This window comes from Penaeus chinensis, chromosome 22 (assembly GCF_019202785.1).
Source record: "Penaeus chinensis breed Huanghai No. 1 chromosome 22, ASM1920278v2, whole genome shotgun sequence".
In the NCBI taxonomy this organism is placed as follows: domain Eukaryota; kingdom Metazoa; phylum Arthropoda; class Malacostraca; order Decapoda; family Penaeidae; genus Penaeus; species Penaeus chinensis.
The window spans coordinates 26,686,177-26,700,905 of record NC_061840.1 but is presented as its reverse complement, the minus strand read 5'-3'; the positions used below and the strand labels follow the sequence as shown (position 1 = coordinate 26,700,905).

Sequence of the window (14,729 nt, the reverse complement as noted above, 5' to 3'; positions counted from 1 at the left end):
CATGCAGTCATCCCTCCGCCAGTTCTCCACCGGTCATTAACAGTGGAAAAGTTGCCAGTTAGTGAATAAAGTAAGGGTGCGAAAGGAACAGCCATGGTCATTAGACGCCACAAACAAGGCTTCCTGCCATCACCTGCGAGCTGAGAGACTATCCCGCGGAAAGTCAGCGTTCATTGTCTTCTGTTTTGCTAAGGTAATTACCACAGAGCTTTGAACTTTCAAGGTATAATTACCAATTTTTCTGCTCATCATAGTCTTTGTGTATATTTAATTATTACTGTGATTATGTATACTTCACGGGAGTTGCCGACATTTGTTCCCGTGATCCTCGCTAGCAAAAAAAACAAAAACAAAAAAACTAGACTACCCTTGCCCTTCCTCTTTGACGAGGACGATATGACTCTCCTGTTAACTGCTGTTGTCACAGCAGTAGCAACAGCCCTGGGGAGGTCGAGTGAGGAGGCCGAGAAGGCAGTTTCGGTCGCCATGACGGCAATGACCCAGACTGTCGCAGCCCTGAAGGGAAGAAAGCTGGCTAGAGAAAAACCAGCCTCACCCTCACCCCAGGACGAGACTCCCCTCCCCACTCCAAACCAGGCCATGCCTTCACAGGCAGAGCCAAAACAGGCTGAATCTGTGCAGCCAGAGCCAGATCACGCTGACCTTGCCCAGGCAAGGCCAGCAAGGCCAGCCAAGAAAAAGCCTGAGAGAAAAGCCGAACCAACCAAAGTCAGAGCTACCAAAGGCTCTCCACCCCCCAGTGGACCCAAGGATAGCCTGACAACAGACGAGGAGCCCTCAACTAGCGAGGACCTCGCAATGGAGTTGTCAGACTCCGACGATGTCTCTGATGTAACTATCACTGAGTAACATCATGACACACCATCTAAGCATCCTACAGTGGAACATCAATAGCTTCTCTGCAAAGAACGCTTTTCTCCAAGCAGTAGTGCGATCAAGGAACATTGACATTGTCATGCTCCAGGAGACATTAACAGTGGACACTGTTCGCTTCTCAGGGTACCATGCCTTCACACTGCCACGAACACCTGGCAAGAGAGGCTTGATCACCCTTGTGAGAGCAACAATCCCCTGCTCCGCAATAGCCGATGCATCGCACTGTGGAGATGATGTTGAATCCCTTGCCGTCGAGGTTCACCTGGCCGGGGGGCCCCTCAAACTGTACAATGTGTACAGCCGGCCACGCTGTAAAAGCTTAGACATCAGCCAGGTCTGTGCTTCTGCTGCACACGACCGAGTGATCATAGGGGGAGACTTCAATGCACACCACCCCATCCTGGCTCCCTGCCGGGCACCGGATGCGGCCGGCTATCACATAGCCGACGTGCTAGAGACATTCCCTGAGATCGCTCTCCTCAACACCCAAGAGCCAACGCATGTCAGAGGAGGGGTCCTAGACCTCACCCTGGCCACTGCGACTCTGGTGGGGAGGATTGGCTGGTGTGTCGATGAGACCGTCACAAGTGACCATTACGGCACTATAACTACCCTCATGGATGCTGGCCCAGCCGAAATCCTAAGACCAAATCCAAGATGGAAAACAGACAAGGCCAACTGGCAGGCGTTTCAAAACGCCTTGGCCCTCTGTCTGAGATGCAACAATCCCCCACAAAGCGAAAATGTGGAAGTGCTCGAAGCCAGCCTGCTAAACGCCATTAATGAAGCAGCCTCACAGACCATACCCAAAACTCGGCCTGGGTCCAGAAGTCACAAAGACGCCTGGTACTTCAATGACGAGATCAAGGAGGTCAACCACAGGGTGAACATGTGCCGAAAACTATTCCGAAGGCAAAGAACCCCTGACAACCTATCCCTCCTAAGGGAAGCTGTCACGGATGCCAAGGAAACTGCCAACAGAGTCAGGCAAGAAAAGTGGCTGGAATGGTGTGAGTCCTTCGACCACCAAACCACCCTTTCAGAGCTGTGGCAACGGGTCAAGCGAGCTACCAGCCGCTCAGCCCCGAGGTGCACCCATCACGACCCCCAAGCAGAGGCTAACAGACTGGCGCACGAGTTCTCTGCGAGAACGAGCAGCAACAGTCTGCCAGCCGAGCTGAGGGCAAGACAAGAGCGTCTACAGCCAGACAGACACGCTCAGATCAGAGAAAGGGCAGCCGAACCCGATAACTCAGACGTTATCTTTTCTCTGAGGGAACTAAGGAAAGCCTATAAAACCAGTTCCAACACAGCCCCGGGCTCTGATGGGATCTCGTACCCCATTATCTCCCACCTAGGACTAGCAGGTGAGCGTGCACTCTTGCAACTCATCAACAAGTCCTGGGAAACTTCCACTCTACCCCAGAGTTGGAAGAGGGCTACCATAGTTCCCGTCCCAAAACCAAAGGAGCCGGGGAAGTACCGCCCCATCTCTCTGCTCAGCTGCCTGGCCAAGACGGCTGAGAGGATGGTACTAAACCGGCTTCAATGGAAAACGGGACCCCCGCACGAACACCTTCACGGGTTCACAAGGGGCATGGGCACAGCACACAGCTTAGCCACGCTCTTAAGCACAATCAGCAAGGGCCCAGCTGTGGTGGTATTCCTTGACCTGGAGAAGGCTTTTGAACTGGCAAGTCCGCTTGCCATTCAGGAAAGCCTGATCCAGAAGGGAATCAGAGGAAAGCTCTTGGCTTGGATAGGTGACTACTTCAGGAACAGGACTGCCAATGTCAAATTCCAGGGTCACCTATCGCAGCACATGCCGCTCGAAAATGGAACGCCACAGGGTGGGGTTCTCAGTCCAGCCCTATTCAACACTTTAATGTCCTGTATCCTCAACATAAACCTCCCAGTGGGGTGCCAGATCATCTCGTATGCAGACGATCTCGCTATCACCTCCACTGGACCACGCAGCCAGAATAAAGCCCAGCGTTGTCTGGACCTCGTGTCAGAGGAGTGTTGTAGGACGGGACTAAAGATCTCTGCTGCCAAATCCAAAGCCATGGCTTTAAGACAGAGAGTTCGAGGCACAAGACTGAAAATCCAGGGAGTGGAATTAGAATGGGTCAAGGACTACCTATACCTTGGGGTAAGGATAGACCGGACCCTCTCCTTCCATAAGGAGGTCCAGTACCTGGTTGACCGAACCAAAGCAAGACTGTCTGTCATGAGAGCAATGACTGGGAGACGCATAGGGGCCAGACACAAAGTACTAAGATCATTCTATGTACATGCTGTCCGGCCCATTGTGGACTATGCCTCAGTCGCTCTAATTGCTGCAAAGAAAAAGCACACAGACAAATTAGAAACAGTCCAAAATGAAGCTGCCAGGATCATTCTGGGTGCCCCGAGGTGGACGAAGGTCCTCAACCTCCTGATGGAGGCAAACCTTCTCCCCCTGGACTCACGAATCGATCTAACGGCAACACAATTTCTGTCAAAGGTCATCCAGGCTCCCAGGAACACAAGCCTAAGACAAAAATTAGTCAGATGCCTCGAACAAGACAACGAGCTCGTTGCAAACAACTCCTGGCTGTCTCACACAGCCAGGGTGTTGATACGCCATCAGCTCAAAGAACAGCTTCTTGCTAAGGGCATGGACTCCCCCCACCCCGACTTTGCCGAAGCCCCGCCGTGGGCACTGAGCCTGATAGAGTTCAACATAATGAACCTGTCAATGAAAAAAAGCCTATACCCCATGCCTAGCCTAAAGGCAGAAGCCCACAGGGTCATTGCAGCCATCACTCCTCCGGGTAGTAGAACATACTACACGGATGGATCGGTCGATCCCTTGAGCCACACTGCAGGCGCCGGCTTTGCAGCTAGGGATGCCACGCGATCCATGAGGGTAACAGACAACGCCTCCTCGCTACAGGCAGAGGCAGTTGCAATCATGGGAGCCCTAGGCCACGCGTCCCTAAGGGAAGGACACGTGGTCATACACACAGACTCCAGGGCAGCCATTGACTGTCTTCAGCACAGCTCACCCACAGACAACATCTACCTACTGACCACGATTCTCACAATGGCACAGAGAATTCTTGCTCAGGGTAGAAGAATTATCATCAATTGGGTCCCAAGCCACATCGGCATCAGAGGGAACGAGCTTGCTGACAGACTAGCTGCCGCTGGCAGGGGTATGCCCCCAAATCCCATGACGATAAAACCGAGCCGAAAATTACTTATGGAGAAGTGTGCCTTGGTCGGTCGTACCTTCCTACGGCAGCTCCACAGAGAGGAAACGAGAACCTCCCCCTCGGCCAGCTGGTACTCAGACGCCACAGGCTCTGAACCACTGGCACTCTCTGAAGTAAGCAACAGAGGTACCGAAGTCATTCTTCACAGAATGCGCCTAGGTTACCACTGTGCATGGCAGATTATCCCAACAATCGAACGCGATGAATGGTGCTGCAAGCACTGCGGCGAGCCGAACGCCACACTAGTCCACTACCTAGAAAATTGTAACCATACACAATTCCTGAGACATGGACCGCCCACAACAGCCGCCGTGCTGGTAAAGAGGCTATGCGAAATGCTTACACCATGGCGGCAGGAGCGCTTGCTGGCAATCCCGCCGCCACGGTAAGCACCGAGTGTCAGACAACTCAATGAGACAGCCGTAAAAAAGCTGACACAGGCCGGGCCATATCTAGAAGGCCCGGGCGAAGCTAGAACTTCGCAAACCAACCCCCCCCCCCCCCTTGCCCTGAGATCACACACGAGAAATAGCTGTGGGAGAAAACTCGCGAATAATAAATTGATATTACTAGTATCTCATTTTTGTTCGAGACCTTCACTTTAGTTGTTTATAATATTTATAGGATAGTTGAAGCCATTTATATAATTTTATTTGTACTGCATATGTATTTTCCCCCTCTGTAGCTAACGTTTCCTTATCGACAGCGTATAATATGAAACTTGAAGAAGGTGAATGCTAATTGCCATTTTGTCATGTAAAACAGCATATTTACTGATAATCGCACTGACTCGTACGCCTGGCAGTGTGTCTTGCGTCTAACTGTCCAAGTACTGTGGATTTGGATTGTGGCGTATCAAATTGTTCAGTATGACCAGGGGAGCCTCACGCAAATAAAGTAAATTATTTTAACTACTGGCATAGCCCCATCAGGTTATTTTGGTATGGGTTTCGCACAGTAAAACCGCACGAAAGTTAAAACCATTTTGAAGAATTAAGTTAAAAATAAGGAAAACCAAAATAAGCAAAGACAATAATAAATTGAAACCTTTACTTTAAAAAACAAAATTAATTTAAAGAAAAAAATGCAGTATAAAGGCAAAATAAAACCAAATATATATATAAAACCTGAACAAAGAACAGCACTCGTAACTATAAAAAGATTATTATTATATGAAACTATAAATCAAGGAAACTGATAAATCATTAAAACTAGGCCTGCCGACACGGCATTTAGAAAGTAAAAAGGTAAGCTAACCAAAATCAAAATTTACCCAAATGGACAAACTAAATACAAAAACACGAAAATCAAGGATAAAAACCGCTAGAGATGATATTACAGGATGGACTCCGGCAGGTGAGATAAGGCTGTGACGGGAAGGTACAAATTGCCCGACGAAGGGAGCGCGCGGGCGAGGATGCTTGCTGTCGCGAGAGAGAGCGAGACAGCGTCGCGCGTGAATAGCCACACTCGATTAACTTTAAACAACTTTTAATGACGCGTGCAAAAGACGCTTCAGTCGATTAATTAACTGCCTGGGCTACGGAGAAGCTATAGTGTCCTGTTTTTTTAATGATAAATAAAACACAGCGACTTCGTGTGAACATGAACTGTTATCATAACAGATCATGTTTACTATAGAGTAGTCTTCTTTCCACAAAATAATTAATCAAAATCATATAGTATGTATGAGGATGCTCGTGTGATTCCAGTGCCGCAGTTAGAGGTTACTAAGGAATGGTGGTTCACTGCTGGCGTTGAAAGCCTTGGATCATTTTGAATGCTGAAAGAAATTGGCGAAACTGTGCTAGTGTGACAGGACCTGTTCATAATCCTGTAACTTCTCTCAGCGTTGCCAAGTATACTCAACCAGGCTAGAGAGGTAAGTGTATCAAGTTATTTTATTTAAGGCAGTCCACGCGCGGTATTTGCAAAAGTTCTCTGACAGTAAACTCGTCACGGTACCCACAGTATCCTCATACGGGTAAAATTACCAGAAACCGGAAATTTGTGTGAGATTTTTACTAGACAGCCTCAAAATATTTTCAAGGACTGAACAAACCTGACATTCGTTGTATTCAACGTGAGTATTCTTCACTAATATGATTTTTTTTTTTTTTTTTTTTTAATATAATGATCAGAAATCGACTAGTAGAGGCAACAACCACAAAGAATCACGCCTTTTTTTTTTTTTTTAAGTAAAATTGATTAGAGTTGAAGCAAATATGAAAGACAAAACCCACAAAGTGACCTAGTTCATGACGTTATGTTTAGTCACAAACAGGACATACTCAGAAGGACTGATGGCACAGACCTTGAATATCAGCATCGAAATTGTGGTATTTACCACAAACAGGACTGCATCCCAGGGGAGTCATATGGGGGTCTGGGGGGGCAGTTGCCCCTTCAAGACTCTGTTTGCCCCCCTCAAGGTCTGTCTTGCCTCCCCCAAGAGCCACACACCCCAACAACTTTTAGAGCTAATTGAATTTGGTTACAGATATATGCAAAGCAAACTGATACTACACAGTATTTAACACCTTCCCCCCCCCCCCTTTAAAAGAAAAAAAGCTAATTGTGCTCACTTTGCTCATATAACATTATGGTAATTATAATGTTTATAATAAAAATAACACCATCAATATTTATAGCACTAGTAAAAAATATGTTTTTCCCTTCAGTTCAAGGAAAGATGAAATTTGGTAAGTTCACAAGGTCTACTAATTCCTTTGTGGCCCTCAGCCCTTTTTTTTTTTTTTTTTTTTCTCATGACATAAGAGACACATCACCCAAAGATGCAGTGGGTTGTCTTTGACTTATATTTTAATATGTTAAAGTCATGCATATTTTTTTATGAATGAGAATATGTATTGAGTGCAGATTTTATTTTCCTTTACGGTAGATTGAGGTGATACATATTAAGCACTATATATTCCTCTGATGATAGAATTACTCTTCTTTAGTTTTTCTGTTAGTTAATCTTTATGGCATTGCGAGGGCAATCTGAAGATTAAATTCCTGTAGAGGACCAAAAGCTTGTGGAGAGTGCAGCTCGTTGCTGCCCATGTTCAGCTCTTATCTTGCTGTCTATACTGAAGTGAAGACAACACCTGACAGGTGGTGTTGGGGAGCAGAGTCCCCTATCAATCCTCCCCTTGGACATTCTCAATCATGGCAATGTAGATTGTTAAAAAAAAAAAAAAAGGTGACATGGAGTTGCCAAGCGCATTTGTACTGTAAAAAAATACCTTTCCTTTCCTTATGAGGCAGCTGGCAAGTCATACTGAAGTAAGATTTCTTGTACATTAAATTTGCACTATTTAATGGACCAAAGACTGTCTCCTCCTCTGGAATGAGGACTTTACTTGTATTTTTTCCTTTGCTGCTTTCCCAATTGAGAATAACATTTTTGTATCACATTTGAATATTTCAGGAGCATTCTTTTGGTCCACATCGCTTAAATAATAAATGTAGGCTCTGGATTTTGTGTTGAATGGCTCACCAAGTTATCAAAAAATCATAAATTTTATCTATACAGGGAACTTAATCACAGTGCATTTATCATATAAGTTTCAATATTGGAATTCAATTTTAATGTTTAATATTCTTAATTGCTTAATTCCTTATGTAAGAATTTTTTTTTTTTTCAGTCAACCTTTCAGTTAAAATGCCAATTCTTTTTACCTCATCATCAAGAAAAGACCTTTATCTTAAAAGTTTTAAAACTAGTGATTAAATCATTAAACCTGGTTGCAATAGGAAATGTTGGGATCAGTACATTATCAAATTTTATAGAAACTTCAAACAGTAAAAGCTAGACAAGATTATCAATGAATAATGAGTGAATGAAACTGCTTTGGCTTGTCTAAGAGCTATACCCACATATGCCCCTTTAAACAGATATGGTTTTCTGACTGATGATTGGAGTCCGTCACAAATTACCAACTTGTTTCTCGGCTTTCCCATGGTGATTAAACTGCAAAAGCAAATTACTTAAAACATGATGTGTGAGACTAATCTAATATTGTCTTGCAAAATTCTGGTATTTCCAGCAGCTTTGGATATGTGTACCAAATACTGTCAGCAACAATATTTTAAAGCCACTAGTGTGCCATTGCTATGACAACATGATGTCATGACTTTACCACTCCATTTGAAACTAGTCTCAGTTTTCCAATTTCACCCATTGAACATAGCAAATTTGCCCATAACTAGAGTAATAATATTATTAGCAAAAACTTAACTCAGTGGACATGGCATGTGTTTTTACTATCCCAGCAGAATAAAGATGAATGAATGATTTTTGTATTTGTATTCCCCTTCGTGTGTCAGTTTGTATCATTGCGATTACCAAGAGAAGAGCTTTTTTAGTTCTTTTTTATTCTTCCAAGTTCTCTCAAAATTGCTTAACAATTACCATCAAAAGAGACATCTTACCTTTTATTTAGAATCTTATTGATAGAGATATAAACAAATGTTTAGGCTATGTTATATCCTGTACTATGATATTGACAATTAATGTAATGGTGAAACCTCTCATTTGTGCCTCTTGAAGTCATATGAAACAATTTTGGTCAATGGAGCAAACTGGATTATGCATAATTGCATTTTTTCTCTGTATTAAGTATAAAAAGTTGCTAATGCATGTTTCTTTCAGTGTAGATTGATTAATTTATAAACCTATTCATTGGTTAGATTGCATTCTCATGAAATGTTAACTTAATACAATATTGCATTACCAGAAGTTTTAATATAGTCTTTTATTCCAGCAGATTCAAGATTCCACAAAACCTAGATACAAAGTTTCCATCTAAGGAGTGCTTCTAATCTTGGTATCGGTAAGTAGCAAAATTTATTTTTTGTAAGTGTATTTTTTAACTGTTGCTGAAATGTTTCCACTAATATTACTTAACATATCTGTGGAAAAATCAGGTAAAAAAGGCATCAGAGTACCTGCAAACAAATAAAGTTGATGGTCATTATTATTGCTGCATAGAATGATGGTGAGTGATGGGAAATGAACAAGAGGAGCAGTGGCACTTCATTTGCACTGAGCATGTGGCACCTAAGAGTATACAGTTTCATATTTTTTATTAAAAAAAAGACAATTTGTAATTACAGATGTTTGGTTCTAAATTAAAAGTGTACAGGCAAACGATTGTAAATACAAAAACATAAATAACAAGTATACAAAGAATAACAAAATATGCAAAATGCAAGTGAAAAATGCGGTATTGCATTATTCCATCTTTCATATATATACCTCAGTATCTGACTTAAACTTCGAATTTCTAAATCAATTTCCACCGAGTGCCCACGGGGAGTGTGTGTAAAACCTCGCTATCATTACTCATGTATGAGTAGATAGGTAATGTCTATGGAAGCTAGTTAGATCCTAGTTGCACACTCCTTTTAGTGGGTCGTGTGGCATGGTTGGTTTAGTACTGGCCCTCCGGTCTCATACCCGGAGTGACCTAGGTTCGAGGCCAGGTCAGGGAGGATTGTTGTACACATGTAAATATATATATACATATTTAAATATATATATATATATATATATATATATATATATATTTATATATGTTTGTATGTATGTATATTTATATGTATGTATAAATATATGAGTATATTGACATACACATATATATATATATATATATATATATTTACACATATTTATCAGTATAGGCCTATATGTATATGTATTTTGATGAAATATACAGTTATAAGTTTATACATGAATGCACATATATATGTGTGTGTGTGTGTGTGTGTGTGTTTATATGATTCTGTGCAACCACCTCCAGATCATTTTCCTCATTATCTGGTGTGTGAGATTGATGTGGTTGTCCTGCATCATTCATGTATGGAGAAAAACATACATTTAATGTCATACTGTACAATGTGATTCATCTCATAAATGTATGGAAATTGGCTTTCATGATTTTGTGTCATTAAATTCAATACACTGATATTGCTGTCAGTTATTACTGTCTTATCTGATATTACATAAAAAACAAAGCTTCAGGATCAGTTCAATCAGTTTAAATCCCTTGAATGAGATCGTTAAGCAGTAAGACAGTTGACCAACTTGGGGATGGGGTAAAGGGTTCATTTAAAATGTTCGATTATATTTCGTGAGCTATTTCATGTTAGCAATTAATGCTTTATTTTTTTATGGGAAAAAACATATGTGGTAATGTATTCACTATCATGTCAGCATTCCACCCTGTAATTTTGTTTAATTTTGTATCACCCTGAATATGCCTATGTATGTTTGTTTATATATATTAGTGTATATATATAATATAATGTATATAGTTATATATATATATATATATATATGCATTTTCACTGGATGAGTCTGTGTTGTTTGTAATTTAACTATATTCTTATTACTTATATTCTATAAGTAATTCTGTCAGTGTAACTATTATATTTACTATTATTCTTTATTACCAGAAAAGTTACCATTAATGTTATCATTACATTACAGGAAGAAAATGAGTTTCCTCTCTGAGTGGATGCCTTTGGCCCCACCTAGTGATGATGAAATATATAATCAAGAAATTCTTATCAAGGAAAAGGTTAAGGAAGAGATCAAGAAAGAGAATGATCTGGAAATTCAGGAAGAGAATGATTTGGAAATCAAAGAAGAGAAGGATCTAGAAATTAAGGAAGAAAGTTTGGACTATGAAATGAGTGATGCAGACCTAAAACACGACTATCCTTCTTCTATGGGAAGTAAGAGCATCAGAGAAGAAGAAAATGGAAGGAACTCATATGAAATTATAGAAGACTGTAATGATGCATCAGTGACAACACCACTTGTGGCTGATCATTGTGATACCATGCAGACATCAGACAGGCACAAGGAAGGAGAGGAAGAGGCAGCATACCAAAAGCCATGTTCTCAAAGAGTTAAAGCAGTTGAACAAAATGAAGTGGATACAAATAAACCTCACACATGTGAGATATGTTGTAAAGCATATGCATCAAAATACCGTTTACATAACCACATAAGAGATATACATACAAAAGAGAAACCATATAAGTGTGAGGCTTGCAACAAGACTTTTACAGTCAACAGGAAGCTGGTAATACACCGGAAAATGGAATGTGAATACAAGTGGTCACCGGATAATAACCAGACAGCTAAGGATGGCAGTAAAGAGAAGTCTGAAAAAGAATCTGAAGTATGGAAATGTTTCACTTGTGAAGTGTGTAGTAAGAAATTCCCTTTCAAACGTGGACTATTGACACACATGAGGGTTCATACAAAGGAAAAACCTTTTAAGTGTGAGGTATGTGCTACACCATTTGCTAGGAAAACTGATATAAGTAACCACATGAAGACACATACAAGGGAAAGATCTTATGTATGTGATATATGTAGTAAAGGATTCTCCAGGAAATCTCATCTTGATGAACACATCAAAAGAGTACATCTAAAGGAGAGGCCTTTCAAGTGTAAGATATGTAATAAAAGTTTCTTTGATAATTCACTTCTTAGGGATCACATGTCAATTCATACAGAAGAGGATCCCTTTAAGTGTGAGATTTGCCATAAAAATTTCTCTCGGAAAAATAGTCTGAAGTTACACATGAAAAGACATGTAGGAGTTAAGTCATTTATCTGTGAGGTATGCAGCAAAGCCTTCTTGAACAAACATACATTAGGGATACATATGAGAGTACATACAGGGGAGAAGCCCTATACTTGTAAGGTATGCAATAAAACATTTAGGGCTCTTTATACTTTAACCAAACACAGTAGACTGCATACTAGAGAGAAACAGAGTGTGTAAAAGGGGTAAAGGTTAAACAAGATAATTTTTTATTAGACATTTGTTCTATTAAGATGTAGAAGCTGGATATTCAATCCCAATAAATCTCATGATATATGGATCTAATGCACTATATGATTTTTTGTTTTCAATATTTCCTGTTCTATATACATATAATTTACCAGTATATGTGATATATATACATATATAGATATATATTTGTATATATATGTATATATGTATACATAGAAACATGCACACACATACTTTTATGCATATGTATATCTATATCTATATATATATATATATATATATATATATATATATATATATATATATATATATATATATATATCTATATATATATATATATATATATATATCTATATATCTATATATGTGTGTGTGTGTGTGTGACAGTGTGTGTACATATTTATAGTGTATTTTTAGATATAAAGAGCTACATAGATGTAGATAAACATATAGATATATTTATATTATATATATATATGTACATATAGGTATATGATTGTATATATTATATATATGTATATATAAGTATATGTATGTATATATTATATATATGTATATATAAGTATATGTATGTACATATTATATATATGTATATATGTGTGTGTATGCTCATATGTAAGTGTGTACATGTATGGATGTGTATTTATAATATAACATATATGTATATATATCCATCAGGTTATCTGTAGTTTCGCATATATATGTATATATATATGTGTGTGTGTGTATACACACGTGTGTGTATATATGTATATAGGGGTGGCAGAGGTGGTGCCCACCCGGAGTGACTGCCCGAGGTTAGACCTCAGGCGGACTGTGGGGGCTTGGAACATCCGTTCCCTGCGACAGGACGATCGGTTACCACTACTATCGAGGGAATTGAAACAGCTGAGAGTTGAGGTGGCTGCTCTCTCGGAGGTGAGAAGACCTGGCAGTGGCACGATTAGTGTGGGTGGCTACACCTACTACTGATCGGGCCGCAGCGATGGCCACCATCTCCAGGGAGTAGCCATAGCCATCTCCAGCAGACTTCAACCCTTGGTAGTTGAGGTCACTCCCGTCGATGAGCGTATCATGGTATTGAGACTGAAGCTTTCATTTGGCTTCATGTCTCTTGTTGCTGTATACGCTCCTACGGATGTATATAAACTTGAGGTGAAAGAGATGTTTTACGCCAAACTTGCATCTGTGGCAGACAGATGTCCTCGGCGAGATATTCGTATTGTGCTGGGCGACTTCAATGCGGTATGCGGCTGTGATCGAGCTGGCTACGAGATGTCTGTCGGTCCTCATGGCTCAGGAGCTGATGCTGGCAGTGAGAATAGCCTCCTTTTCCGTGACTTTGCTAGGTCCCAGAAATTGAGGATTTCTGGCTCCTGGTATCAGCGTTCTGACCCACATCGCTGGACTTGGTACAGCGATACAGGAAGAGTGGCCAAGGAGATCGACCACATCCTCGTTAGCACTCGATGGAGGATCCTCCAGAACTGCAGGGTATATCGAAGCGCTGAGTTCTGTGGAACTGACCATAGAATAGTGGTGGCTACTCTCCGGGTCCACTTTAGAACCCCCTGTCGCCCAAATGAACACCCTAGGGTGTTTAATTTGGACAGATTGAGGGAGGACGAGTGTACCTGGGGGTTTGCCGAGGCTATCTCTGGTCGTCTCACAGCACTCGAGGGCCAGACAGACCCTGTTCTTATGTGGGATACCTTCAAGCGTGAAACGCTTGATGCAGCTCAGGAATCCATTGGTGAACGCCCAAGAACAAGACAGAATTCCATCTCGCAGGAGACGCTGAAAGCCACAGATGCTTGTCGTGCGGCTCGACTGTCAGGGGATTGCACTTTGCACCGCTCTCTGGTGCGCAGGACTAGGTCACTGTTGAGAAGGGATAAGGAACAGTTCATCAGTAGTCTTGCAAAGGAGGTCGAAAGCCATTTCCTTGTAAATGACCTTCGTCCTGCCTACCAAGTTCTGAGAAAGCTGAACTCCCAGCCCCCCTCACAGACGGCTGCAGTCCGCTCAGCAAGTGGCCAGATAATCTCAGATCCTGATGGGGTGCGTGTGCGTTGGGCTGAGTATTTTGAGCAGTTGTATAAGGTTGATCCACCAACAGTAAACATGGATGCGGGTAATGTTGAGACTCCTCTGCCAGATCCACCCATCAGCGAGGATCCACCCTCCCTGACCGAAATCAGGGGGGCGATCTCCAAGCTGAAGAGTGGTAAAGCAGCAGGTGTCTGTGGCATCCCAGCCGAATTGTTAAAGGCTGGTGGAGAACCTATGGCAAGGGGCTTGCATGCAGTCCTGTCTGCCATCTGGCAGACTGGTACCTTTCCCCCTGACCTGCTGAGGGGTGTGGTCATCCCTCTCTGGAAGGGGAAAGGGGATCGGTAGGACTGCAGCAATCACCGAGGCATTACACTACTCAGTGTACCAGGCAAGGTACTCGCACACATCTTACTGAGACGTATCAGGGACCACCTGTTGAGGCACCAAAGACCGGAGCAATCTGGTTTCACTCCTGGTAAGTCCACAATAGACTGCATCCTGGCGCTTCGAATCATTATAGAGCGCCGTCGTGAGTTCGGACGTGGGCTGCTCGCAGCCTACATCGATCTCAAGAAGGCGTTTGACACGGTGCATCGCGAATCTCTCTGGGAGATCCTGAGACTAAGAGGAATTCCAATAAGGATTATTGGACTAATAGCAAACCTGTATACAGGCACTGAAAGTGCTGTAAAGTGTG

At 42.0% G+C, this 14,729-nt stretch overlaps 1 protein-coding gene across 6 annotated transcripts; it reads left to right on the top strand.

Moving 5' to 3' along the window:
- Window positions 1–4,688: 4,688 nt before the first annotated feature.
- On the top strand, window positions 4,689–12,107 carry LOC125037181 (zinc finger protein OZF-like). 6 transcript variants are annotated; one of them, XM_047630218.1, is made up of 5 exons: window positions 4,689–6,039; window positions 6,839–6,859; window positions 7,121–7,274; window positions 8,930–8,995; window positions 10,654–12,107. In XM_047630218.1, the coding sequence occupies exon 5, from the start codon at window positions 10,661–10,663 to the stop codon at window positions 11,963–11,965; it is 1,305 nt and encodes a 434-aa protein (XP_047486174.1). In that variant the 5' UTR covers window positions 4,689–6,039; window positions 6,839–6,859; window positions 7,121–7,274; window positions 8,930–8,995; window positions 10,654–10,660; the 3' UTR covers window positions 11,966–12,107. The 6 variants fall into 6 exon arrangements, with proteins under 6 accessions (XP_047486174.1, XP_047486173.1, XP_047486177.1 ...); XM_047630217.1 differs by having other exon boundaries at window positions 8,927–8,995; XM_047630221.1 differs by lacking the exon at window positions 6,839–6,859 and having other exon boundaries at window positions 7,133–7,274; window positions 8,927–8,995.
- The last annotated feature ends 2,622 nt before the right edge of the window (window positions 12,108–14,729 follow it).